This window comes from Miniopterus natalensis, chromosome 17, assembly GCF_054644295.1.
Source record: "Miniopterus natalensis isolate mMinNat1 chromosome 17, mMinNat1.hap1, whole genome shotgun sequence".
NCBI lineage: Eukaryota > Metazoa > Chordata > Mammalia > Chiroptera > Miniopteridae > Miniopterus > Miniopterus natalensis.
The window spans coordinates 36400711-36428353 of record NC_142097.1 but is presented as its reverse complement, the minus strand read 5'-3'; the positions used below and the strand labels follow the sequence as shown (position 1 = coordinate 36428353).

The 27643-nt window shown below is 54.7% G+C and overlaps 1 protein-coding gene across 3 annotated transcripts; it reads right to left on the bottom strand.

The window, feature by feature from the left end:
* Nucleotides 1-2793: 2793 nt before the first annotated feature.
* KCNH6 (potassium voltage-gated channel subfamily H member 6) lies at nucleotides 2794-19177 on the bottom strand. 3 transcript variants are annotated; one of them, XM_087825664.1, is made up of 14 exons: nucleotides 19102-19177; nucleotides 18082-18312; nucleotides 13616-13777; nucleotides 13318-13514; nucleotides 12555-12980; nucleotides 10843-11242; nucleotides 9641-9840; nucleotides 9170-9422; nucleotides 5864-6057; nucleotides 4816-4900; nucleotides 4379-4486; nucleotides 4095-4263; nucleotides 3172-3358; nucleotides 2794-3087 (listed from the first exon to the last, which is right to left on the bottom strand). In XM_087825664.1, the coding sequence occupies exons 1-14, from the start codon at nucleotides 19175-19177 to the stop codon at nucleotides 2794-2796; spliced, it is 2982 nt and encodes a 993-aa protein (XP_087681790.1). The 3 variants fall into 3 exon arrangements, with proteins under 3 accessions (XP_087681790.1, XP_087681792.1, XP_087681791.1); XM_087825666.1 differs by lacking the exon at nucleotides 4379-4486 and having other exon boundaries at nucleotides 10843-10928; nucleotides 11088-11242; XM_087825665.1 differs by lacking the exon at nucleotides 4379-4486.
* Between the last annotated feature and the right edge of the window lie 8466 nt (nucleotides 19178-27643).

The following is a 27643-nucleotide window of genomic DNA, read 5'->3' as shown; positions in this document are numbered from 1 at the left end:
CGAAGCCTCTTGTGTGACCTCCCTTGACTTCCACTCTGCAGCTGCTATCCCCAGCGGCTTCTCCACGCTGTCGAGGAAAAGTTAAAATGCTGCCTGTCGCGAGGTCCTGCTGCATTTCGCCGCACCGAGCCCCGGGGCCTGACAGTCTGTCCGGCGAGCCAAAGGGGAACTCTCCTCACTCCCGCTACCGCGCCCTTTAAACCCGGCGAGTTCTCCCAGTCCCCTAAGGGCCGGCCGGGGACACGCCGTTTGCAGACGGACGTGCGGATGTTCTCAGGGCTAGGCCAGCTTCAGTCAGGCCTTCCCGCGCTGTCCTGTCCTAGAAATGCTAGGAATCCTAGGGTTGGTTTTCGGTAGGCAGCTATCCGACCAGCTAGGCTCTAAGTTTTTCTTAGATCCCCTACCATCCTCTTCCTGCCTCGGATCCCAAAGCAAAAGCTAATGAGGCCCTAAATTTATGTGTCCTGAGTTTGAAACGGAGAAGGGGCCGAATCGTTATGATTTAAATGGGTTCCGATTCTTTGCTTTCAACAAAGTTAAAGGAGGATTGTATTGACTTGTTAGTTATCGTTACAGTTTTTCATGCCTGGCCCGTGTAGCTCAGTGGTGGAGTGTGTCGACCCAGGAACCAGGAGGTGACGGGATAATTCGCCTTCAGGGCGCAGAGCGCTTGCGGGGGGGGGGGGGGGGGGGATGCGGGGGGTCCATCCCCAGTAGGGGGCCTGCAGGAGGCAGCCCATGGATGATTCTCTCTTCCTCTCCCTTCCTCTCTGAAATCAATAAAAACATATTTTTAAAAAATATATATATAGTTTTTCATGATAAATGTGATTATCAGACAACTCAAAATATTCAAAGACTTGAGTGACATGCTACATATAACAAAAACCCTTACAGTTCCATGTATTTATGTGAACAAGTTTTCTCTGTGTTTAAGTTTTTTTTGTTTTTTTAAAAGGAAGGAAAAATAGATGCAAAATTGTTGCTGAATCTTGCCTTATTCTAATAAAAAAAATGATATTCATCCACACACGAACTAATTGAGAGGAAAATACCTCCTTTTAAGAGATACATTTCCAATAAAATGTTAGTTTTTATAAAAATTTTGATATATATTTATATTGCTTTTAACAACTCTGTACTAATAAGCTTAACCCTTAAAGCCTTAGTAATGTTACAAAAATTAATTTAAATTTTTCAATTTTCAGTATATATTTTCAATTTATATATCTTTTGCAATTAGATATGATTATGAATAACAGACTTTAAGGCATGAGACTAATTATATGTAGCATAAACTGAGAAGGAGAAAATTGAATTATGAGAAGAAAAAGGAATGATGTTAAAGAAGTGCTTGTTATAGTGTTTTTAAAATGAATGATGTTGGCTCTCAAATCACTGCTATTTGGATCAAAATGGGTCAATATCAATAAAACATTTTATAAAGTGTCAATATTTACAACACACTGGAAATTGCCTCCTTTACAACTATTTAAACTTATTAATGAAATACTTCAGATGTCAACTTAAAAACGTGTGAGGAGGCAAATACATTTTCAAAATCCTTTTAGGAAGTAATGAGCAAAGAGAACTGAAGGCCAGTGACCGGGCGGTTTGTGGACAACAGTCCATTTCAGTGGACTAGTTAACTGTGCATGTTCTCAAGCCAGACCATTGGGGTTGAAATTACACCCTTCTTTTCCTATACTGTGGAAAAGATTCTTTTTGTTTTAATTGAAGTCTAATTTACACATAGAAGTGCACATATTTTCACAACACACTCATGTAACCAGCGCCTAGATCAGGAAAAAGAACAGTGCCAGCTCCCTGGAAGTCTCCATCGTGCTTGTGTAAGTTTTTTGTTTCTCTCTGGTTTTGATCCCACGTCTCTAAAATGGGGAGAATAACATTGACCCCTTAGGGTTGTTGAGAGGATCAGATAAGCTAATATCCTTAGAGCAGTCAGCACAGTGCCCTGCGCAGGGTGACTTCTGTCAAAGTGTTGGCTGTTGTCATGATTCCCAATGGCTACCAAGCCAATAGCTCTCTGCTCCCCTTCACCCCAGCCTGGCTAAGAGCTCCATGGTTCCAGGGCTCCTGGGTCCAGCAGAGCCACCTTCAAGTCCCCAACACACAGCTCCTTGAGAGAAGGGCTTGGAGAAGACAACTGATGTTGGAGTCATGGCACAGTCAAGGACATAATCACCGTTCAGTAAGTTACACACCCAGCCCAAGGTGAAATGTGCAGACTTTATTAGCTGTGATACACTCAACCGCACTGGAGTCCCAATGGCCATCACAAAACCGCCAGGGGCTGAGGCGCTGAGGGCTGGAGCGCTGTGCCCTGATGTGCCCACTACAGAAGACACTTGCATCTCCAGCCGGGACACAGGTTCGCACAGAAGGTCAGACCAACCTTGGGTGCTGGGCTGAAGGGCCGTGGATAGTGCTGAGCCAGGAAGTGATTGCACCCAGCTCAGAGCAAGATTCTCACACAGATCAGTAATTTCTCTTTTTCTCACTGACTCCACTGTCCTGTAAGCAACCTCCATGCCCAAGGCCCTTGCCCACCCTTCCAAACAGGCTTGCTATCCAAACAGAGGCCTGGAGGAGGCTGGGGGAAATCCTGAGCCTCCTCCCCCCTGCATCTTGGGTCACCTGGGTTAGTAGTTTGTAGCTATTCTAGGAGAAAGGTTTTCAGAGGTCTGTTTTGGTGGCTCTCTGCTTCCCCCAAATCCTTAACTCTCACCTCACCCACCTGCAGTCCCTTCATGGTGTCTTTTGTCTTGGGGTTCAGTGGCTCCAATTCCCTGCAAATCCAGGGTCTGAACCATGTCTCGGGAACTCCAGCTGCTTGGGGACAGAGCCAAGGTATTCTGGGAGGGAGGGGAAGCGGGGACCACAGACAAGTTCCTGTACCTCCAGGGTATGCAGAGGTGAGGCCAGGGATGACAGGAGCCCCTCAGGCTGTTCCAGTTCAGAGGACAGTGTCAGAGTTTTGTCCGTTGCTGTGGCCAGGTGATGCATCCTGGAGGAGGAGTTTCTGTGCTTCAGTCCACATTGGTCCAAGTCACCACAGCTTGGGGCCTGAGAAGGGCAAAAAAGGGGTGGGGTGGGGAGGGAATGCAGCTGCCTCCTGGCAAGCCCCTGGGAATCCCCTCACCTGCTCACCTGTGCAGGGGGCAGGCTACCCTGGGGCAGCCTAGTTCCTGGACTCTGAGTCGCTGAGGCTGCAGGAAACAAGGCCAGGTCACTGGAGGTTGGGGCTCCCAGAATGTAGCCAGTGTGGCCCTGCGGCAGGGGCTGCTGAAGGAGCTGCAGGATGCGGCTGATGTCTGAGGACAGGCGGGATTCCAGCCTGCCAAACAGGACAGAACCCCACAGTTAGGGTCAGGGTCAGGGTCAGGGCCAAGGTTAGGGTTAGGGCTGGCAAAAGCAGGTCAGGTCCAGAGGACAGCTCCCCATTTTGTAGCTTACAGGCTATTCCAGCTGGTTGGAATGGCAGCCTGAGGCCTACCTGAAGCTATTTCCCTGCTGCAGTCACAGCTGCTGCCCAGATTCCCTTAGTGCATCCCTGATTTTGATAATAAGCAACCAGGCGCCGTACACACATCATTCGGTCCCCATCAAGAAGCTTTGATATGGGTATTCTGATTGTCCCCACTTCATGAAAGGGCAAACTGAGGCACAGAGTCATTAAGTAACTTGCCCACACTCTCAATGGTAAGGTGCAGAGACAGAATTTGAACCCAGGACTGTACTGCCCCTAAGCACTAATTCTGCCACCACAGTCCTGTCATCGCAGGCCACACCCCTTTCCCAAGGGCCCATGAAGTTTGTTTCTGCACGAAGTTATGCCCCTTCCTCAAGAGAGCTTCCTTGGCATGTTCTGGGATTTGCTGGGACAAGCCTTCTAAGGAATTGTGCTTAGCGACATCGGGGTGTGGAGGCTGCTGTTAAATGGGGCCGGGCCATTCTGAAACTTACGAGACATCCAGCGATGCTTCTGAGCCACCAGGAGGGGGCACCCGTGCCTAGCCTGCTGCGGTGCTCGCTCTCTGTAGCTACCAGAACCTGGCCTGCGGGGCTCTCACCTGTTCATCTGGGCCTGGAGCTGCTCTAGCCTGGAGCCCAGCTCCGGAGACCAGCAGTCTGGGTCCCCCTGAGGGTCTGGAGGGCTGTGTGCTGGCCTTTGGGGCACTTGCTGCAGCAGCTCAGGCCAGAGGCCAGATGCATCTGAGAGGCCCAGGGAAGGGGCTGCACCTGCAGGAGGGAAAGGAAAGCCTGGGCTTGGTCTGGCTGGTTCCACACCTCTAAGCCTATGCCCCTCCCCCTACCTGCAATGGGAACACAGGGCAGGAGGAGTGGCTCTTCTTACCTGGGTGCCCTGGAGTATGAGATCCTGCCTCCATAGAGGTCTGGTATCCATGTCCCAGAAGGCTGTAGCCCTGGGAGGGGGCCTGGGGCCCCAGCTTTGGGGGGCTGGCTGGGTGGGGATATCCAGCCCTGGCCTCACTGTCCAGGAAGCTGAAGCCCAGTGGTTCCCCTGGTGCCTTGATGTGGAACCCCAGGGGCTTGGCCAGTATTCCCCCCACTGTGGCATCCAGCTAGCCCTCACTCTGGCTCTAAGGACACAGGGGGAGGAAGGGGTAAAGGGCCTCCAGCACCAAGCCTATGGAGAGAGCCCCTCTCCACTCATCCAGGGACTGGGGAGGCCTCTCCCAGAGGAAGCAGGATGTAAGGACTGGGAAGGCGGGAGGCTGGCAGGGCTCTGGGCTGGGGCTGGGCAGACACTGGTGGACTGACTTTGCTCACCTGACTGGTTGTCACTGAGGAAGAAGCCTTGGTGGTCCTGACTGCCTGGAGCCTGTTGGGGTGGTGACTGGAAACCCCCGTCTGCCTTGTGGGGAACAAGAGCATGAAGTAACAGGGCCAAAGCTGGGACAGGGCCCCTTGGTTCTCTCTTGCTCCCCCACCCCCACCCCATGGCTCTTGTGACAACTAAGTGAGAAAGAAGTGATAGGTGGCCAGCCAGCCCCTCCTGAGGCTGGGGGTGGGGTTATGTTGGGGGAGAGGGAGGCTCAGAGCCGGGCCTCAGCCACCGTTGCCCCTGCCAAGCGGGCCTGCCACCTCCTTCCCACTCGCTGATGCCAGACCCTCCCTGCAGCCTCTTCTGGGCTCCCGTCTGCACCTGCCGTCCCATCCTTGGCAACCTTGAGCTCCACAGAAATTTGGTCTCTCTGCACACCCTCGTGACTTCCTTGGTTATTTAACTGTGTGGCTCTTTATTTTTCCTGACTTGTTTAATCTCCTCCACTGAGTGATAAGCTTGAGAGGAGAGACAGCTCTCTCACTCTTTACGCCCCCTGGCACTGTGAGCCCCTGGATGCAGACACCCTCCCCTTTGGTTTGGTACAATGGGTGGGAAAAGCCCAGGCTAGGGAGTCGCAGAGCTTGACTCCACAGTCTGGCCCTGCCACTGACTGTATGGCTCACTGTGGGGCTGAAAGGCTTTGGTCAATTTATCTTCTTTGGCCCTCAGTTTCCTCATCCGGGAAGTGGGGATAATAACACCATTTGCAAGGAGAGGACTAACTGAGATCATGTAAAAGAAGCCCAATGCTTAGCACATAGTTGGTGCTCAATAATTGGTAGCTATCATCATATTTAGCATTATGTAGGCCATGACAGACACAGAAGAAATTATGGTAAAGAACACAGCATGAGGCTGAAAGAAAAGGAGGTGTTCAGATGGGTCCCCCCAGGTCAGGCAGGCCAAGCTCTCAGCAGGCTGCCTGGGCATCCTCTGTCACCAGCTAGCCAAGGGCCGCCACCCACCCTGGCCGGCCCAGCCCACACTCACGTCCCGAAGGTTGAAGGTGACTTCTAGCTTGCTCCAGAAGCTGTCTGCGAAGGCAGGGTACATGTCCAGCACCTCCAGCAGGTCTGCCCGCTGGATCTTGTGCAGGTCGCAGTAGGTCAGGGCCCGTACGTCTGCACTGGACTTGCCTGGCTGGGCATGGAGGCTAACAGGCTCCCCAAAGATGTCATTCTTTCCTGCCAGCCAGAGGGGCGGGGTCTCTCCAGGGTTTGGCTTCAAGCTCTTTTCTAAGGATCTTCCCTGAGGGCCCCTTGTCCATGACTCTCTCTCACCAGAGATTCTGCCAGGCTGGGAGCTGGTGCTCAGGATCAAGCTCTGGGGACAAGGCTGGATGTACTGGCTGGGGATGAGGGGTACGCCCTTACCTTGTCCTTTGAGCTCTGCAGAGACACCCCCCATTTCCAGCTGTCTCTGGGCCCCTGCTGTCTCTGGGCCCCTCAGGACCACCCTTTATCAGAATCCCCCCTCCTGGTTCCACATGCTTTGGCACTGCCCTTACCCACGCCCTGGGGGTCAGTGGGCAGTAAAGGACACTAAAGACTCCCTGCTCACCTGGCCAGTGTGGCTCAGCAGTTGAGCATTGACCCATGATCCAGGAGGTCGCTGTTTAATTTCCGGTAAGGGCACTGCCCAGGTTGTGGGCTCGATCCCCAATAGGTGGCTTGCAGGAGGCAGCCGATCAAAAAGGATTCCCTGCTCAACCTCCCCCTCTCCTCAGCCTGCTGCAGTGATGTAAGAGTGCAGGGGATCCAGGGCCAGGAGCACCTAGCACCCCAGCGCAGGGCCTGAGGCTTCTGTTTCTGTGTTCCCACTCCCCATTGTGGGGCCAGGTAACCAGCATGGCCCTGGCAGAGGAAGCTTAGGGAAGTCACTTCCCTTCTTTGGACCTCAGTGTCCTCATCTCTAAAATGGGTATAACCATATCTGCCATGTCTACCCCACTGGGCTCTCCAGAGAAGCAGACTGATGCTTGAGAAAGTACCTTGAATAGCAAGAGGCACTGGCCATGTCAGTGCAAGACACTGGTATTGACAGATGTCACATGTGGACATGGGATGATACCTGGGGCATGTGATGAGGGTCTTGGGCCCTCCTGGTGCCAGGTACTGTGCTGGCCACAGGGTGTAAACATGAATAAGATACTGTCCCACCCACAAGAAGCCTCTAACATCCCCGGGAGATAGGCACATAAGCAAAGAACTAGTTTACAGAATGATCTTTGAGCCTTAGAACAGGGAAGAACCAGGAGCTATGGGGCCATAGAAGAGGGAACGGCTCATTCTACTAGGGGTGGCTGGCGGCAGGGAGGAGAGGGGCTTACAGAGGAAGTGAAGTGAGGGCTGGGTTATGAGAACTGAGGAAGACTGGGCTCCAGTGAAAAAACAGAGAGCCCAGGGCCGGGGTGCTATGATTGCTTTGATGTCTGAGCTCCCTATAGGAAAGTCCCAGTCCCCTCAGCCTGGCTCTGCTGAACAAGGGTTGCTAATGGTTTGCACAGACAATGATGGATGGAGGCCAGGATACATCTCCCAAGAGAACAAACTCAAAGGTCATTCACAGAGGAGGGGACTGAGGCCTAAAGAGGGAAAGGACTTTCCAGGATTACATATGAAACCCAGGAACCTGAAATCTGGGCAACATTATAAAGCGATGGTTTTCTAGTAGATGAAGGATTATGATCTAAAGTCCATTTCCACTCAGGACAAAATGAGATTTCATGTCTCTCACTGATATTTAATTGGACTGGCTTCTTAATTATTAATAACAATTATTATCCCTCCCACGTGGATGGCACTTCTAAAGCAGGCTGGCAGTGAGGGGTCTCAGAGAGGAGCATATGCTTAAGCTTAGCCTTGAAGGGTGACCCGAGCCAGCCAGGCAGGAATGCAAGGTAGGTGCTCCAAGAAGGGTTGCAGCATGTGCAAAGGCACAGATGTGGGACAGAGATAGGCAGGATTAGAGAACGATGAATAGTTTGTGTGGCTGGAACCTAATGTATTGGGGGGAGGGTGGCAGGACTTAGCGTTGCAAGATTGGGGAGGACTGTGCACACAGGGGTTCACTCTTGTCCTGTGGGCCATAGGGAACCATGGAGGGATTTTGAGCAGAAGAGGAATATGCCCAGATGTGAATTTCAGGTCATTGGCACAAGGTGGAAAATGGAGTATGGGAGTCGACCAGATGCAGGAGCATGGGAAAGGAGCTCCTGACACCTGCCCAGGAAGGACACGATGAAGGCTGGACCCAGGCATGGACAAGGAGACAGGTGTGGGACAGAGAGGGACAGAAGGGGCTCTGTGGCTGCCTAGATGATGGGGGCGGGCAGGAAGGTCTCTGGTTCAGGCAATGGATGGTTCACAGTGATGGGGATGCCGAAGGAGCTGCTTTGGAGGGCAGATGATGATTTCAGGTTGAGATATGTTGTTTGATCTGCCTCAGGAATATAAGGGTGGCCATGCCCAGGAAGGAGTGGAATATTCTGATCTAAGGAGAGATTGGGGCTAGGACAGAGTTCTGGGGGTGCTTGTGGCACAGATGGAGGCTGAGACCCTGGGAGCAAGGAGCTGACCCAGGTGAGGGTATAGGGTGAGGAGAGACCAGGGCCCTACCCTTAGTGGGCACCAGCTAAGGGCAGACCAGAGGGGAAGGAGTGAGCATAGGAGGGGGCCTGTCCAGGGGGTTGGAGGAGAGTCCGGCCATGGAGAACAAGGGAGGGCAAGGCTGATGTCCTGGTCAGGGACTTGGAGTTGGCTGAAGTTGGGGGGAAGCAAGGAAGATGAGAAAAAGAGAACGTTGTGAGGCTCAGGGAAGTGAAGTGACCTGCCCAAGGTCACACTGACACAGCTGGTAAGTGGCAGAAGCTGCATGTGCCCCACATCTGTCCCCTAGCCAGTGCTCATATCCTTCCTCCAAAGTCCAGCGTCCCCACAGTTGTGCTGAATGACACAGGAGGCCCTCCTCCACCCAAGACAAACCCTCGCCCTCTCACCCCATGCTCCTCAACAGCAAAGGACGGTAGGAGCTTGCCTGGACTTCTCAGTCAGACATGCTGCCCTGCAACCCCTTCTTGGCCACTTAGCAGCATGATCTCTCTGAGCCTCAACTTCCCTATCAGGAAAATGGACCTATGGCAGAAGTTTGTTTTAAGGATTCGGTGAGCTGGGGATAATGCTCTCTGTGGCACAGGCTCAGCACAGGCAGGTCATAAAGGTGCCGGCATCATCATCATTGGTAACGAAGTGGTCCAGGCAGGACATCTCCAGCACCCCCCCTCCCCGCCTGACCCACCTAGGATGGCCACCACCACGTCGTCGCGCAGGATCTCGATGGAGCCGCGGGAGATGAAGTAGAGAGTGGAGAGGACGTCGCCGAAGTGCACCAGCGTGTCCCCGGGCGGCGCGTGCGCCGTCTTGAACTTGGTGGCGAGGGCGCGCAGGCAGCCCTTGCTGGCGCCGCGGAAGGCCGGGCAGTGCTGCAGCAGCGCGCGGTGCAGGTGCAGGCAGATGTCGGCCTGCAGGCACTCGGGGAAGCCCTTCAGCACCTGGGGGGGGGGGGGGCGGAGCTGGAGCAGGGGAGAGGGCAGGGAGGGCCCTGGGGGGCGCCCTCCACCCGGAGGGCCCCGTCTTCCTGGGGGCATTAGGAAGAGAGGGGCCTTGAGCTGGGTCACCCGGCCGCCCGCAGCGGGGAGCGGGGGGGGGGGGGGGGGGGGGGGGCGGGGGGGCGGGGAGGGGGGAGGGGGGAGCCGGGAGCGGGGCTCACGGCGTTCATGTCGATGCCGTTGGTGTAGGACCAGGCGTGCTGGAAATACTCTTCCAGGCGCTGCCGCAGGGGGCTGGGGATCTGGTGGAAGCGGATGAACTCCTTGACTCGCAGCATCTGCGTGTGGTAGCGTGCGGTGCCCGAGTACAGGCGCTGGATGATGGCCGACACGTTGCCAAAGATGCTGGCGTACATGAGGGCTGGGGTGCAGGAGCAGGGGTGCGGGGAGTGAGCGCCTCTGCATCCCCACCGGCCGCACCACCCCGGGCCTGCTTCAAGCCTGCTTCTTCCTGGGAGCCCTCTGTCCAGGACAAAGTCAGAAGTGCCCAGGACAGCATCAGGGCACCTGGGGGACAGAGGCCCCTGGACTTCCTGCCCACCTCCCTCTGCCTTGTGCCTCTTGGCATGTTCCTGGGCCCAGAGGCCAAACTTCTAAGAGAAAGAATTAGGGCAATGGAATTTTTTTAGTTCAAATTTGTTTTCTCTTTCAGCTGTAAAAATATAATAAAGGGAAAACTCTTGGTCTGTTGTTTTTCCCCCTTTTTTTTCTTGTTGTGTTTGTTTTTCTGGGCTTTCACATCTCTAAATACTCTGAACATGACAACTTAGTCTATGTGTAAAATTCCACACTGCCTCTCGCGTTCCTAGACCAGGCGTCTTGGGAGGTAGGCAGCACAGTGCAGGGACTGAGAGCACACAGCCCCAGGAGGGGCCTCCTGGACCGGAAATGGGTATCTGTGTATCCCCTGGCAAGTTAGGATCGTTGGTTTCTTGGTCTGTAAACTGGGCTCACAACTTGGCCCTCATGGGAGTAGTGATGGGAATGAAATGTGGGCCTTTGATAAGCACTTAGAAAAGTGCCTGGCAGGTCTGACTTCATGGGCATGCAACCTGTGCTAAGAAGGGCCCCACATTTGGTTTAATTTTCTGCTGTTACTCTCTTGAAATGCTTAATAGTTTTTTAACGAAGGGCTCTCCATTTTCATGTTGCGCTGGGCCCTGCAAATGATGTAGCTGGTCCTGGTTCCTGGTGCATAGCAAGGGCTGTGTGGGTGTTAAATTCTGTGTATAGTTGGTGCATACATGCGACATTTCATTGTGCTGTATGCTTAGGATCTGCCTATCACACACATTGTTACTATGTTCTGTTATGTCTCATTACAAAACTATGGGTAAGGCCCGGGGCATGCGGTGGCACTCACAGCCGATGAGCATGACGCAGATGGAGAAGACCTTCTCTGAGTTGGTGTTTGGGGAGACGTTGCCAAAACCCACGCTGGTGAGACTGCTGAAGGTGAAGTAGAGGGCAGTGACATACTTGTCCTGCACCGAGGGGCCTGAGGCCGGGTCGCTGCCGTTGTAGCGCTTGCCGAGCTGCACGCCCAGGCTGTCCAGCCAGCCGATCTTGGGCTCCAGGTAGGGCCGCTCCACGTTGCCGATGGCGTACCAAATGCAGGCCAGCCAGTGCGCGATGAGGGCAAAGGTGCACATGAGCAGGAAGAGCACGGCCGCCCCATACTCAGAGTAGCGGTCCAGCTTCCTGGCCACGCGCACCAGCCGCAGCAGCCGCGCCGTCTTCAGCAGCCCAATCAGGGTCGTGGTCTGGACGGGCGGGGAGGGGCCAGGGGGCTGGTGGTCAGCCCTTGAAAGGCTGAGCTCAAGACCACATTTGTTTACTCGCTCATACGGTCACACAGTCAATCAACATACACCCACGAAGAATGGGCCCTGGGCCAGGCTCTTGACAGTGGGACACAATGTGGGACCTTAAGGAGCTCTCAGCCTAAAGCTCTAAAACTGTATGGTTACTAGGACAGAGATCTAGGGAGAGCACAGAGGAAGGGGAGGTCAAGTCTGCAGGAGCAGAGCAGGGCAGCTACGTAGATGAGGTGACACATGAACTGAATCTTGAGAGATGAGGCTGGGCCTCCAAACAGATAGGAGGGAGAGGGAAAGGGCATTCTAGGCTCAGGAAGCAGCATGAGCAAAGGCCCAGAGGTGTGAAACGGCCCGGCCCATGTGGGAAACCAGGTGTGGTGCTGCAGCCTGGAGCTCAGTGAGGAAGATGGCAGAGGAGAGATAAATGAGCCTAGAAGATGGGCAGGGGCTGCTCCTGTGGGTCCATAAGGAGCTTGGCTTTTATCCCAAGCCACTGAGGAGCCACTTAAGGTTCTGAGGACAGGATCAGATAAGTAACAGGGTCATGTAAGTGATCTGAAACTCTCTGGCTTCTGTGTGGAGGGGCGGGGCTGGCAGGTGTTGGACTGGAGCAGGCGTGGGTAAGAAGGCCACTCAGTGTCCAGGCAGGGGCAGTGGGGGTGGGGAGGAGGGGAGAGTACTTGGGGATAGATTTCCTGGGAGTGGGTGGGCATGGGAGCAGGGAGCCAGGACCTGCTGGGCAGGCTGGGGTGATTGGGGGTGACTGGAACACTGAAGGCAGAGCTGATTGGAGTGGAAAGCTGATCCCAAAGAGGTGGGGGAAGGGACATAGTGGGACTAGAAACTTTAAGAAAAGCATGAAAATGCCCTCATATCAGCTATTGGGAAGGTGAGGGGCTCAGCGGTGAGAAGGGGTCAGGCTGCATTAAGGAGCAGCTTACATATTCCCTTTCTAACTCCAAGGTCAGTGTGGTTTAGAAATCAGCACGAGGAGCTGGGACTAGAGCAATGCCCATCCCAGAAGAGGCCAAGTTGTGGAGCACAGGGAGGCCACCCAAGCCTGGGTACAGCCTTGGCTGGCCCTTCTCCAGGACTGGGAGATGACAGAAGATGTCTGAAGCCCCCTTCCCACCTCCACTTGCTTTGGCAAGGGTGCCCAATGCCAGGTACTCTCTGCACGCAGGGTTGTGAGGCGAGGGAGGCCCCGGGGTGCAGGGGACAGCCGCAGGAGCTGACCCAGGTGGGGTTCACTCACCTCGTCAGAGCCAGTGCGGAAGACAAGCAGGTCGAAGGGGATGGCGGCCACCATGTCAATGAGGAACCAGCCCTTGAAGTAGTGGACAGCGATGCGGCGGGGGTGGCTCACCACCTCATCGTTGGCGTTGACATAGGTGGTGCGGAAGTTGATGACAATGTCCACAACAAACATGATGTCCACGATGAGGTCCACCACCGTGAGGGGGCTGCAGGTGTAGCTGCAGTCCCCGCGCTGGGACTCATCCTGGTCGCTGAGCAGGAAGGCGGCCGAGTAGGGCGTGAAGACGGCCGTGTAGATGACCAGCAGCAGGATGAGCCAGTCCCACACGGCCTTGAAGGGGCTGTAGTGCAGGAGGGTCCCGCGGTGGATGCGTGGCGCCTGCAGCTTGTACTCCGGCAGCACATCCGCCCCCAGGGACAGCACCTGGGGTGGGGGCCATGGGGTAGTTAGCGGGGTGGCCACCGCTGGTGAGATGGGTCCGGGAGGGGTGAAGATGTAGGGGTGATGCCTGGGAAGGCCCTGTGGAGCCTTGACCAGCGAAGGACTTCCCTGCGGCCAATTCTCAGACCTTCCATGGAGTCAAATTGGGGTGCAGAGCTAATCTAGGGCCTCAACAGGTCCTGAGGACCAGGGAGCCTTGACCGCTTCTCTTATGTACTAGGAGGGTTTGATCATTGCATTCAGCTGAGCCCTCTCCACTCTGCCCCTCCCACCTTCAAGGCCCAGCACAGCCCTGTCTGCGCTGCCCTGTAAGCCAAACCTGGGTGACCTTCTCGGTGACATTCTGGGTCCGCTCCACCACCTTGTGGGGCGCGATGATCTCAATTTCTGTGGTGGAGCCTGAACGGTGCTTCTCCAGGTTGAACTCCACAAAGTTGAGTGTGAACTGCGGAATTTGGCCGATGGTCCTGTACTTGACCCTGCTCGTGCCAGGCCTCTGTGTACCGGGCCTGCCCTCTGAAAGTGGGGCGAGGGTCAGAGCAGCCAGGATCAGGGACTAGCTGCTCTACCTGGTGCCCCCACTCTCCCCTCCCTCCGCCCCCTGTGCCCCTCCTCACCAGAGCCCAGGAAGCTCTGGGACAGCAGGCGCTGAGACAGGCTGTGGCTCCCACTCTTGGCCAGGAGCTGGGCCAGATCCTCAAAGTTGAGGATGAACATGATGACGGCCCCGTCCTCGTTCTTCACGGGTACCACGTCCACCAGGCAGCGGAAGCTGGAGGCTGCAAACACCATGGGGGGGCAAAGAGGTCCTCTCCTGCGGGAACCTGGCCAGTTGAAGCTGGGGAGGGGGCTGGGCAAAACTCAAATTAAGGGCAGCCACAGGGTGAGGAGCCTGGACAGAGGGTTGGTGATACCACAGGGCAGAGGTGGGGAGAGCAGCTGAGCTGCTTATTAGGAGATAACGTAGCATCGTGTCCAAGTCCTGGCTCGGCCTTCAGCTCAGGGCTTAACCTTGAGGTTTGCTTCTGCTGTAATTACAGCGGAGCAGATGGGGTGGATTAAGCGGGAGGTGGGTCGGCATTCTACGCCATGAAGCTCTGGCTTGCCATGCGTTCAGCTCCCATGTTCCCATCCCACAAAGCTGACACTGGAAGGGCCTCATCATTGAGAACACACTGAGTGCTGGGCACTGAGCCAGTTAGGCTTCAGTCTCTGTGGTGGAGCCCAGTGGGTCTTTGTGGGGGAGGCAGAGACCCCTGTTCTGCAGACAAGAGCCTGGGTTCTGAGAAACTGACTTGCTGGGGCTGGGAGGAGACATGGAGCAGGGATCCCTGAACTCTCAGTACACAACAGCTTGGAGAAGGGAAGGGACTTGTCTGGGGTAGGGACGCTGGAGTGAAGGCCAGGCTGCTGCTCCAGACCTGGAAGGGGAGCAGGGTTTCAAGGCAGAGGCGCTGGGACTGGGGAGCAGGCAGGGCTGGGTGGGTGGGGGAACATCCCGTGAGCCCGCTCTCCGAGGTACCTGGTGGGTGTCAGGCCCAAAAGGCAGGATCCTAAGGGGCAGGGCCCTCAGGTAAACATGCAAATCAGAAGGCAGAGCCGCCCAGGTTTGGGTGTCTCCTTTCCCAGGAGCCAGCACCTGTTCCAGGTGTTATGGATTGAGTGAATGAATATATATGTAAATGTGAGAGGGTGGGAGATTGCCTGGCAGGAATATAGCTACTCTGGGGTCCACTAGAGTCATTCCTCTCCTGGCTCCCCACTTAGTGCTCACTTCCCTTGGTGTCTCCTCATAGTCCTCAGCGTTGGGGTGCAGCTGAGCTGTCTCCATCTTCCCTCCCATGTTCCTCTCTGGGAGCAGGAATCTCCTGGATCAGATTCCCAGACTCCTAGGCACCAGACAGCCACCTGCCAGCTGCTGTACTGGGTCCCAGGGGAGACATCTACACTGAGGAGAGGCCACCAATCTACCTCTATGACCCACTCCTGGGGCCACAGTGCTGTAGGCCTGCCCAGGAGTGGCGGTGTTCCTGTGCTCTTGCCTTGGCCCTGGAGGAAGAGCCACAGTCTCGTACTCCCTTTCAGGGGCTCCTCCTGGCACCCACCTCTCTGACCAAGGGCAGCAGCTTTGCCTGTCCCATCCCCCCAGACACTGCCCTTCTTCTGCTCTTCTCTGCCTCTTGAATGTGCCCCTTCCTTCATTTCTCCTTGTTCCTGTGCTTTCCTCTGCCCCCCGGCCCTCGCTTCCAGTCTGCACAGCCTCCCTGCTATCTATTACCTCCATCTAGTTATGCACACCCATCCAGGACTGTGATGAGCCTTCAGGAAAGAACTGGTGCTGCAAAAAGCTGCCTCTAAGACAGGGACTATTCCATGCCCCCTCCCTGCTTGGTGTTTTTGGCACTCATGGGCGAGTGTCTGGAAAACCCTGGGGCCCCTCATGTCAGCCCTTGCTTGCCCTGTCCTCTTTATCCAGAGCTGGGGACTGAAGGAGCCAGAGGCTTCCTCTATTCTGGCTTAGGGATTAGGGGACTCTCCAGTTTGGGGACCTGGCAAAGGTGGGCAGGGATGGTGCTCAGTGGAGGCAAGGGTAGGGGTGGGGAGAGCTGAGCACTCTCCATCCCTCCCTCCAGACTCTCATTGATCCTAGTCTGGTGACTGTCCTGTTCCTCCTTATCTGTTAGGTTCTTACTTTTCCAATAAAGGCAGATGGAGGAAGAGCCAGTTTCTTAGGGGTCTCTCAGTCCTGTCTCATGGGGTAATTTCTGCCAAGTGCCCTGGCTTCTTTGAGCCCAACATTATGCAGATGCACAATATGGAGCTATATGGACACAGACCTTCTACTTTGACTTGGAGAACTGTCAGTGGAGTACTATTTTATAGGAAAAGAGAATTATAAATAAACCAGCTAGAGTTCTGTTCAGGACCCTTTCCTACATCCCTGGAGCCAGGTGGAGTGGGGCAGAGGAGATACTGACCTAAGGTGGGAGGGAATCAGCATTAGGATGCCCCTGAGCAGAATTGCAAGATGTATGTTAATATGATAAATAAGAAAATAAAGGTCATGTGGTCAGAGTGGACCATATGGTGAACATAAATTATCTGAGAACCACATCCTTTCCTTAGGGTAATGCAGGCTGAGAAGTTCCCTTTTCTGGGCTCCCTTTTCAGGCCAATTTCAGGCAGGTCCAGGTGCTCAAAGGCTTCGACTACAAGACAGGGAAGGGCTTGCGGTAGGGGTGGGGTAGACTGGCATTGGGGGGCATCAGGTATGTAATTTTTCCATTTTCACCTAGGGTCAGCCCTCAAGACTAGGTTGTCAGGGTCCCTTCTGATAGATAAAGGACCCCAGCAGGGTTCTGAAGACCTCAGTCCTAATCTCAGAGGGCCAAGGCCTGGCCTTGACTTCTGCCCCCTGCCCAGTCACATGCAGGGTGCTGAGGACACCCTAAGAATCCTGATCTGACATCTCCAGGTGTGTGAAATCAGCCCTTACCCCGTTGGGGCCCAGATAGAGCTCTGGGGTCAAGGAAAGGGGGGAAAAAGACCTCTTGTTCCCCCTCCTTTCCTGCTGTCCCATCCTGTTCTCCCAGGACCCTTCGCACTCTCCTGACTATCACCTCCTCCCTGCAATGATAAGAGGAGGTGAGGTCACAGCTTTTTAAAACATTCTGACTTCATTAACCCTGTGAGTGCCACTACACTAAGCTGGATTCTTCCTAGTCTCCTAATCTCTGCCTCTGCATTCACTTGGGTGGCAGCAGCAGGAGACAGCCAGAGGGACAGCCAGGACCTGCCCAAGAAGCACCCCAGAAGCCCTTGAACATACACACATGCATGCACTCACACACATGTTCATGTTCACGCTTATACCCACGCTCCACACACACACCAGGCCCCTGGAACTCAAGCTTCAGCACCGCTCAGTCCCAGTCCAGAGGTGCCTGACCTGTGTCTGCACTCAGATGGCCCTCATGCCTGCTTTCCCGGGGGAAGCCCTCTTCTGGGGCTTCCTTTCCCCAAAGTCCTGCCTCTGAGCACAGCGGCAGTTGGGGTCTTTTCTCCTCTCTTGGGATTACTCAGAACAGATATTTCTAGGAAAGAATCCAGAGACTTGGGATCGGCCCTAGGTTGGACTCCAGCAGTAGGATTCTGGGCAAGTCCCTTCTTTTTCTTAAGCCTCAGTTTCCTCATCCTTGAAATGAAAGGATTTATCTAAGCCAGTGATTCCCAAACTTAGTAGAACATTGGAACCACCAGGGAGATTTTTCCAAATATACCTGCTGGGGCCTCACCTCACACCTTTGAGTCAGCCTTTCTCTATGGAAGGTGTGCTTTGGAAAACAAGCCCCGGGCAATTCTGATGCAGAACCAGGTGCAGGGCAGGCACAGATCCAGGTAATTTCAAAGGGACTTTCAGGATCCTGGTTTCCACCCATCTCCCCCCATGCTTCATCCAGTAGAGACTCAGAGGTGCTGGGGGCGGGGTCTCAAAGGCCTGCAGAAGTCTTTATCATCAGCCCCTGTCCTATGCTTCCGTTCTGCTTGCAGTAAATTTGGGCTGGCAGCAACATCCCAAACTGGATGAGCCTCCAGGTCAGGCCAAACTCCAGACCCTCTCTTCCAAAGGAACCAGGGCTAGGTGAGCCAGACCCACCCCTCTTTCCCATCCAGCAGTCCCCATGCCTTGCTTGGCCACAGAGGCCTTGACTCCTCTCCTAATCCCCAGAGCAGATAGAGATGAGGAAAAGTTCATTTCCATCCCAGCTGCCTGACAGCTGGGGCTGACAGTGACAGAGTGCACAGCCAGGAGACAGGGGACATGGGAGAGGGATGGTGGAGTGGGAGGCCCTGCCCAGGACTAGGACCTGTCAGTGACTCAGCCTGGTGTCCAGTTTCTAAATAGAACCTCTAAGGGCTTTACATCCCATGCCCATCACTTCCCCATACAGATGAGGAAACTGAGGCCCAGACAGGAGACAGGATTTTTCCAGGCGCTTGGTCCCGGGGTCAGTGCCCTCCCCACGGCCACTCTGGCAGAACAAGAGAGGGACCAAGAACCTGTGGCCCGAGGGTGCCTCACCATCCTTGCGGTAGTAGAGGATGTCCACCTTGCACTCCTCAGCCCCCAGCAGGGCCTGCGCCAGGCGGGACATGGCACTGCGTGGGGTGTTGGGGCCTGTAAGGAAGTCGCAGGTGCAGGGTCGCTGCATCACCTCCATTCGGGAGTAGCCAAAGAGTTCACAGAAGCCATCGTTGCAGTAAATGATGGCGCAGTTCTCCATCTGAGCATTGGCGATCAGGAACTTCCGACCTGGGGGGGGAGGGGGGAGTGGGAAGCCCATGGCATCCAGGATTGGGTGGCAGGGAGGGAAAGATTATAGAGACTCTCGGAAGCAGTGAGGGGGTATCTAGATGGGGGAGCAGAACAGTGACCAGAAAGAGGGAGGGGAGAGGTCAGGTCTGGGGAGGGTGGGAAAACCAAGGAGGCCAGAGTCCTGGAGGAAGGTCATAGGGCTCCTGAGAGTAATGGGGGGTGGTCAGGAAGAGGGAGCAGCGCAGTGACTAGAGAAGTGGGGGAAGGGAAGTCAGTCCTGGGGATCGTGGGAAGACCAGAGCAATAATGGGGTCAGTGAAGCTGGAGGGAGGCCTAAGGCTTCCTCCAGACGGTGGAGAGGGTCCGGAAGAGCGAGCAGGGATGTGATCTGGGGCTCAGGCTTGGGGAGAGCTCCTAGAAAGGCCAGGGGGGTCAGGGTCAGGAGGTGAAAAGGAGAGAGTCAAGGAAACCTCTGAAGAGTGTGTGTGTGGGGGGGGCAGTGGTAGAAGGGGAGGTCAGGGCTCAGAGGGCAAGAAAACAACTCAGTGGAGGAGGGAGGGGCTGAGCTCTGACACTTGTGCTCCAGGAGAGAAGAGGGCAGGCATTGAGGCAAGTGGGGCCCGCTGGAGAAGACGGTGTGGTGCTCCTGGGGCATCAAAGCGAAGACTTTCGCATTCGGCATCTGGTACCCACCACCCTGCTCCACTCGAAGTTAGCAAAGGCGTCAGACTTCTGCCACCGACCCAGGACTCCGGATCGTGCCCCCACCCCAACGCACGCACTCACTCTGGCCCTCGAACTTGCGGATGATGGTGTCCAGGTAAGTGTTTTGGGGCGCGACGTGGCCCCTGCGGACGGGCATCTTCCGGCCGCGGCCTCGGCGCGGAGGCACCAGCGCCTCCCCTCGCTGGCCTCCGCGGGTCCCGCTCAGCCGCGTCCGGCTGCGGGTGGGCGCCGCCCGCAGGGAGAGCCGTGGGGCGCGGGGCCCCGGCCGCCCTCCCGCATCTAGCGGCCGCTTCCCCCGCAGGCCCCGCAGCCGGCCGCGCCTCCTCCCCGGCGCCGCCCGGGAGCTGTCCGCGCCGCGGTGCTGAAAGAAGCCGCGCGGCGGAGGCGGGGCCGGGGCGCGGGCAACTTCTCCCGGACCCGACGGGGCGGGGCGGGGCGGGGCGGGGACTCCTAGGAGGCGGAGCTGGGCGGGAGTCCCGCGCCGGGAATGGGGCAGGGCTTCTCTGAGGAGCTTCTGCTCCTGTCACTGGGGCCCTTGGTCTCAGCCCCTCTAGGTTTCTCTCCTGACACCGAAGGGCAGTTCAGATGTCGCCTGGACGAGTCTCTCAGGGAGGGGAAGGGGCGAGCGGAACGGGTTCCCGCAGGCGGTCTTTTGCTGAAGGTTTCTTTCTGAGCCTTGCGGTTAGATGTCTTGCCCGCCTTTGCCATGTGCCCTCCAGCTGAACCCCAGTGCCCATGCAGAGCCCCTAGTGGCAAGCCCATCTAACACCTGGTCCTGGGAGAACCGGCTAGGAGCACACATGAAGGCTACAAGAAATAAGCAATCAGGTGCTTTCTTCAGAGGCCTGAGAGCTCTTAGCCTACAGGTGCTGCTCGAGAGACCAGATTTAAAACCACAAAAAATGTCTGAGTGCTGATTGACAAAGAGTGCTCTAGAAGATGGGGTGAGGTTTATCGAGTCCTCTTAGAAAGAAGAGAAAGGGACCACTGTTCACTGAGCATCTCAGTGGGCTTGGAGCTTTGAGGGTCCGATGGCCAGTTCTGAGCCAGGCCTCGGAGGGCAAGCATTCGAATGGCTCATGTTCCTTAGGCAAAGGCCATGGTTACACTCAGTGCAAAGGGACCGAGCTGGGGCTGGGAGAGGTGAGGCTGGAGCAACCGGGAAGTGAAAAAGGCCCTCAGGTGACATTGTGAATGTCTAGATTTAATTGATGGGCAACTAAGTTCTTACGTAGTTAGACATGAAGGAAATGTTTTGGTGAAATAAACTTTACAACGGGTGGGGGAAGAAGGATGGGAGAGGGGGCTCGCTGAGGGTTTGGAGTCCTGGGATGGGTGTACCTTTGCCACTCGGAGCCATAATGCCTGATGGGAGCCTCACTGGCCACTGTGGCTGAGGGGTAGGAGAGCTGCAAATGCGGCCTCTTGGGGGGGGCAGAGTTGTCCTGGTTGCCCTGTATGGGGGGGCAGGGTGACCCTGGAGAAAAGGTAGGTCTGTTTTTCATGGGCTCACCACGTGGGGTGCTGAGCTCTGAGGAGGGACTTGGGCAGTGGGTCACTCATTCACTCACTCATTCAAACATTTTCCAAGTCCCCACTATGTGCCATGGTCTGTGCTGGCTACAGGTATTACACGGGGGCACAGTCCTGATAAGGGTCCTGCCCTTACAGAGCTGACAATAATGGGGACCAATGAGGACATTACAGCACAGTGACATAGTGACAGAGACATCAAATGAGGGTGCCGTGAAGCCTGCGGTTGAGCAGGAAGTGTGCGGGTTCAGCCCAAACTTAGGAAGACCTCTTGAAACCTGGGCAGAGGAAGGGCCCATGGAAAACTCAGCCTAGTGCCTCTGTTCTCTGGGCTTTAACTTCTTAATCTAGAGAGTGCCAGTCTCATCTTTTCGCCACCCTCCCACCAGCTCAACTGCAACCCTGGTGCCTCCTCTCTGTGGTTATCAGCTGTGATGCTACTCCCCCCCCCTCCCGTAAGGCTCCCCTAATCACTGGCTGATTCTCAGCCTCCCCAGGAGCCCGTGGGGCCTCAGTCCAAACTCAGTTTGTCCTCACAGCAAGTAGACTCAGGTTGGAAAGAAAGCTTACAAGGGGCAAGAGCAGGGGCCTCCCTCTCTCTTCCCAGGCTTGTCCCTAGAGTCCTCCAACAGCATTCCCTCCCTGTCTTCCCCTCCTCCATTGAGTCTGGAAAGGTGCTGTTTGCCCTGTGCTCAATCCCCAGGGCAACAGACCAGGCAGCAGGTGTGTGTGTGTCGAACAAGGCCATCTCTGAAACGGAGTGGCTGGAGATGAGCTTTGTTTAAATATTCAAGAAGTCAATCATTAATCAAGCCTGGCTTGATGCCCAGCTGCCCACTGTCTCCATTTGGGAGGGCCCGGCCTGGGGCAGGGAAGGCTGTGGGGCATTTTGTGAGGCTACTTGCATCTCAGACGGCAGACAAGTAGCTTTTGGGGGCTAGATTATGCAGCCCCACACGGGGCAGGCTAGAGGGTCAGCAGAAAGATGTGCTGGCCAGTATACAGAGCACGGTGCTCATGAGCTGGGCACCGATGATTTGTACAGGAATGTCTGCTTCTGCTTGAATACATTTTATAAGGGGAATGAAGCAGTGCCTTGTTTCTAACCAGAAACAGAGCAGACATTTTTTGGCTACTGCAGTCCCATTCCAGCTCCACAGTTGGGTGCCTGAGGAAAACAGGCTGTGTAAAGAACAAGTTCCGGGCATGAATTGTGGTGGAGGCTGTTTTGGAGGGACACAGCCACTGGGTCACTAAAACCATGGTTCCTGAGTCCCTCGGGGAAAAAGGTTGGCCTGGAACCCAGGGCATACATGGAATGTATGGAACCCCACAGAGTCAGTGGCTGTGCACATGGCCTTGCATGAGCTCGCACACACACAGTTACAACTCCCCATGTACCCAGATCTGCTGTACCCGGTTGCACTTGGGCACTATGCATGGGAGCTGTCCCCTCCCCGCCCCCCTCCAACCCTCTCTGACTTGGCAGTCCTCCTCCTGCCCGCCCCTACCCCCAGCCTCACCAGTTGCACTGGGGTCTAGTCCCAGCTCCGCCATTCAGCGCTCATCCACGGAGGCTTTGGGTTGTGCTGTGTGAAGACCCAAATGATCAGGCTGATTGAGTACAGCATTAGGACCAGGCAGAGGCCCAGCAGAATCCACTGTCTTTTGGCAACCTGGCTGGGCTTCATGGCTTTGCCCAGGAAGTAGGCATTGGGTGGTGTCACGAGTGGATTGGTGTCCTGTGCTGTGGTGTTCTAGGCCAGGGAGTATAGCCTGCAGGCCAGCAGTAGGGCCACCAGAAACATGACAAAGTTCAGAGCCAACAACATCCACTGCCTGAATTTGGCCTGGTTGGTGTTCAGCTCCAGAATCAGGAATTTCATCTTGTCTTTCTCTTTTTCTGTGGAAGACATGGGAGCCTTACAGAGCAGCAGGGACTGGGGAGAGGGCCCTGAGTTGCCCTGTGGCGATCGGAGAGGATCTGACTGCCACGGGCCCTTCCCCTCAGCCTCAGGTGCCTACCTTCCAAGCCGCAGGTGAGGGCATTGCCCTGGAAGGCAGGTGAGAGAGAGAAGCAGAAGAGAAGGAGATGGGCACAGACAGGGCTACATACCCATGGTGCTCAGCAGTGGCACCATGCAAGGGTCAGGAGGCAAGATGCCACTCTGTGCTCAGAAGCCAGTCTGGCGGCCTAGCTGGCAGTGCACAAGGAAGCAACTGGGGCATTGGCTGGGCGTGGGCTGTGGCCTTGGCCGAGGCTGCAGCGGGTGCAGGCAGGTCGCACAGCAGCAGTACTGTGCTCGGTCAAGCCGGGTCATAGATGGGCTAGCGGTTAGGGCTGGGTTGGGGTGGGATCTTGTGGGGGATATGTTTTGACCATTCTGCCTATTTAGAAAGTCCCTCAGGTGGATGAGACAAGAGGTCTGACCCAAAGCCCAGCTGATGGCCCATGTGGGCAGCACATGAGACTTGGAAAGGTGGCATTTGGGTGTTGCCCAGAGCTCTCAACTCCAAAGTGGCAGCAACGAGCCCCATGGACAAAGTCAGCCCACCACGGCTGGCTGGCTGAGGCAGGGGGACTTTGGGAACTTGGATCAAGTCCACTTAGACCCTCCAACCCCAGCAGAACCAGCCTAGAGACTGGTTCAGGGCAATTACATTTGCCCTGATGAATCAAAAGTAGTAAAATCAAGTTTTAAGATCTATTAGGCAAAAGAGCAGTCAAGAATCTTCTCCTGTGCAAACGCTCACCTACCCCTCCCTCCATAGCCCATATTTCACTCTGCTGTCATATCACCTCCTCAAAGCTCATGATATCCATCTTTCTCAGGGACCTCTCCTCTGCCCTCTTCCCAGAAAATGGTGTTTAAAATCCTAAGCCTGGCCCTGGCCGGTTTTGCTCAGTGGTTAGAGCAACGGCCTGCAGACTGAAGGGTCTTGGGTTTGATTCCGGCCAAGGGCACGTACCTCGGTTGCAGGCTCAATCCCTGGCCCTGGTTGGGGCTCATGTGGGAAGCAACCAATTGATGTGACTCTCTCACATCGATCTCTCTCTCTCTCTCTTTCTCTCCTCCTTCCACTCTCTTGAAAAGAAAAAAATATCCTCAGGTGAGGATTAAAAAGAATAAATTAAAAAAATAAAATCCTAAGCCTGGAACTCAGGGTCTTCCCTGAGCAGGGACAATCATGCATGAGGACTGGTGAGCAGTGACCAGGAATGAGTGGCAAGGCCTCTACATGCTTTGGTGCCAAGTCTGGCCCTGGGAGCCTTGTGTGCCCTGGGTGGAGTGGGGAGGGAAGTGGTGAGAATGACTGAGCCAAATGTCCCACCAATCAAGTGGGATGAAGGCTCAGAGTTAAAAGTGAGTTGATGTGTTGAAAACAAATGTCCGCTACTTATTGCATTCCTGCATTTGGAGACAGAGATCTCTCCTTGGTCCCCCAGCATGACCCCTTCACCTTCCTTTCATGTTCGCCTGAGCACTTTTCTACCGCACCAGCTCCTTTCTTGTATTGTGGTTATTGATTTATCCTGTGGCCTGTTGCCCCCTGCTGGATGCAGGGCAGGCTGGTGGGCATGTGCACAAGTAAATGTTAGCTGAATGAATAAATGATGGGCAGTCAGAGACATGAATGCAGAGAGCAGAGGGGCTCTTTATGTTCCTTGCATTCAGAAGAGCCCCAACCTGGGCAGTCAACTAGAATAAACCCCTGTAGTGTGAAAAGATGGAAAAGCAAATAGACTAGGGAGACAACAGGCCAGCAAGGTGCACCCCTCCCTGGGAGCAAAGCCAGGGGATCAGTCCTGCAGCTCCACCTGGCCTACTGACAAACTGCATGGTGGGATCACAAATATGCTCATTACATTTGCAAAGGATGCTAAATGATGTGGCTTTGTTAATCACCTGAGAGACAGGAATAAAACTCAAGATGACCTTGACCAATTAGGGAAATGGACCTATGGAAATCAGTTGAAAATCTATGGGGAAAAGACCATGTCAGTGGTTGGAGAGCTGGTCTTGAAATCAGTAGACCCAGGTTTAACCTCACCAGACCTGTATCCTTTCACTGATACAGGGACCAGCAGTGGCCACGAGGGCCCAGTCAGCCGGCACAGCCTGGGTGGAGGTTCCTTGGGCCAGGTCCCACCATAGGCTGGCCTCAGATACTGCAAGGACTCTCCTCCTCATGTCAGTGGTTGGAGATGAGGCCAAGTCTACAAAAAGGTTCATCATTTCATTGTTGGTTCACTAGGGCCTCTGGATCATCCTCTGAGGTTGACAGAGAGTTGGGAGATTCCTGTCTCAGGTGACAGGGTCTGGTTCAAGGCCCAGAGAGTTGCCATGCCTCTCCCTCAGCCCCTGGTCTCCATCATTCAGGTGGCAGTGGGTGTCCACAGAGAAGGAAAAGAGCCCTTGCGGGTGCCTCAGATGGCTGGTGGGGTATGCTCTTGGAGGGGTACAGGGTCAAGACTCTGCCAGTCCTACTGGTGAGACCTGGTCCTGAATTTGGGGCAGGGGTGGCAGGGTGAAAGGACAAAGGATTCAGTGCCCAGCTCTGCCACCCCCAGGCTGCTATGTGACTGACCATGAGGCACACACCCTTCCTCTGTGAATGACTACGGGTTGCAAAGTTTCAGATAAACATAAAGGCCTGTGCAGAGCTACCAGGCCCTTCATAGTCGCCCCAAACCATGCTTTAACCAGTAAATTTGAGCTGTGGGCCAGCCCCCAGCACTAGCCCCACTGGCTGGTCGAGGCATCTTCCCACCAGCCTCTGCTTCCCTCCTCCCCCAGAGGATCCTCTGGCCCTACCCTGCCTACCTCTCTCCTGCCCCAGACACTCTGGCTCCTCACCAGCTAGCGCCCCCCCCCCCCCCCCCCCGGGGTGGGGAGCATGTGCCTGGAGGCCTGGGGACTCTGTTCACCACCTCCTGAAGCTTGTCGGCACGGCTGCCTTGCCTGTTCTGCAGCTTCCTCAGCATGCGCTTCACGGCGGGTCCTGGAACCTGGTGCTCTTAAACAGGCGGCCCGGGTGCCAAAGTACAGCATGTACTGGGACCTCTTCCCCTTCCTGTGCAGCTGGAACGAGGGTCACCGTATTTGTCATGGGAAGTTAGGGGAGGGAGTAAGGCTACCACAAGGAACTCCCACGCCACAGCCCCCCAACCTCTTCCCAAAGCCCATTTTAAGGGTTCAGAATCATCAAAGATGTGGCAAGAGGGAGAGGAGAGGAAGCCTGGGTCCCTAAAAGCAAGTAGGAGATATTTACAAGGGGAAAGCAGCAAGAGATTCTTGCCCAGGGTGTTCAGTATCACCAAGGGGCATGGAGCTTGCAGCCTGCTTTGACACATACTTTGGGACTTCTTTCTTTCCTCTAGCTCTGGACAGGGGGCAGAAGGTGTGGGTCTCCCACTCCCAACCCCGGGGCTCCTAAGAAGAGCAAGGGGAGAAGGGGTTGGGATGCAAATGGTACCACACCATCTCCTCTTGAGTTTTTTTGGTGATGTTGATGACAAAGTCCCAGGTGGCCTCCATGAACTGGTTCCATACATCCGGGCTGTATCTCATACAACTGCAGGAATGACTTTGCCACGGTCTCACTGTAGAACTTGTCTGCAGAGAAGGAGGTGGGCATCAAACTGTCCTGGGAGCAGCCTGTCCCTGCCTGGTCCCCTTGTCTGATCCCATGCTCCTTTGGGTCTCAGCCCCACCTGAGTTCAGTTCACTTTTGCTCCTGAGCCAAGGCAAGAGCTCAAGCAGGGAAGGTCCGGGGCCAGTCCATCTTGTGCCCATGACCAAGAGAACAGCAAAGCTGGGTGAAGCTATAAGCTAGTCACAATCTGGTTTCATATTGTGACAGCAGGGGCTAAAGAGTCAGCCAGGGAATGTTGGAGCTGGAAAGCCTCACCTACTTTTTGGTTCAACTGTCCCCATTTTACAGCTAAGGAGACTGAGATCCAGAATGGTGACATATGACCTGGTTCACACAGCTAGTTAGTGACAGAGATAAAAGGACTTTTGTTTTATAAGAAAGAGAGAAAGGGGGGGGGAGGTTGTTGGGAATCAAACCCATCACCTTCAGGTGTGTGGGATGACACTTCAACCAACTGAGCCACACTGGCCAGGGCTCGGCTTCTTTCTTCAGACTCACTTTCCTCCATACCCATACTCCCTCCTCCTGCACCCCCTTCACTCACCCTCCTTGGCCCAGTGCACCCACAGCCTCACACCCCTTCCCATGAGCTAACATTATTACGAGGGAAACTGACCAAACAACCTTCCAAATATATTATAATCAAAGTGTATCTAAAACAAGAAAAAAATCAGTGGCACTTCTGGTTAAACTGACTAAACTCTCAGGGAAGTCCCTCCTGCTTCAAGCGTATAGATATGTTTAATAAAAACATAGTATTTTTTTATTACCTATAGTCACCATGATGTACATTATTACAACCCAGCACTTATAACAAGAAGTTTATGCCTTTTGACCACCTTCACCCATTTCACCCACCCTCCCACCTTCCATTTCTGGCAATTACCAAATTGTTTTATGTTTTTTGTTTTTTTTTTAGATTCCACATATAAGTGAACTCATACAGTATCTGTCTGTCTTTCTCTGTCTTATTTCATTTAGCACAATGCCCTCAAAGTCCATCCATGTTGTTGCAAATGTAAATATATATATATATAACCACAGCTTCATTATCCATTCATCCATCAAGTATAGGGGTTGAGAAGGGGTGGGGAGATCAAAGAAACTGTCCAGCTACCATAATCACCTTTGACTCATGTAAGTAAGAAAAATCTGGTCACCCAGGAGCCCATGTCCGGCAGGCACAGCATGGGAAGGGCTCAGGCTTTAGGCCACCAGTAGTCTAAATGCTGGAGCGGCCTGTCTTCCCACTGTCAGCACCTCTTCTGCCACCTTCTGGATAGACTGGGCCTCTTCCCCTTCACCCAAGGAGGCAGCAACAGCAGTCTGAACAACTGAAATGTTTCAAAAGGCCTAGTGGATAGGGCTGTCAGGCCGACCGCAATGTTCTGTTCCTCTGGCCCATTCTGCA

Bases quoted from the DNA above. Each gene is read 5' to 3' on its own strand.
- KCNH6 (XM_087825664.1), bottom strand. From the start codon at position 19,177: ATGCCCGTCCGCAGGGGCCACGTCGCGCCCCAAAACACTTACCTGGAC. The intron at 18,313-19,101 runs GTGAGTGCGTGC...CTCCCCCCCCAG, and splicing joins CCGCAAGTTCGAGGGCCAGA to GTCGGAAGTTCCTGATCGCC. The intron at 13,778-18,081 runs GTGAGGCACCCT...TGGTGTTTGCAG, and splicing joins CCTCTACTACCGCAAGGATG to CCTCCAGCTTCCGCTGCCTG.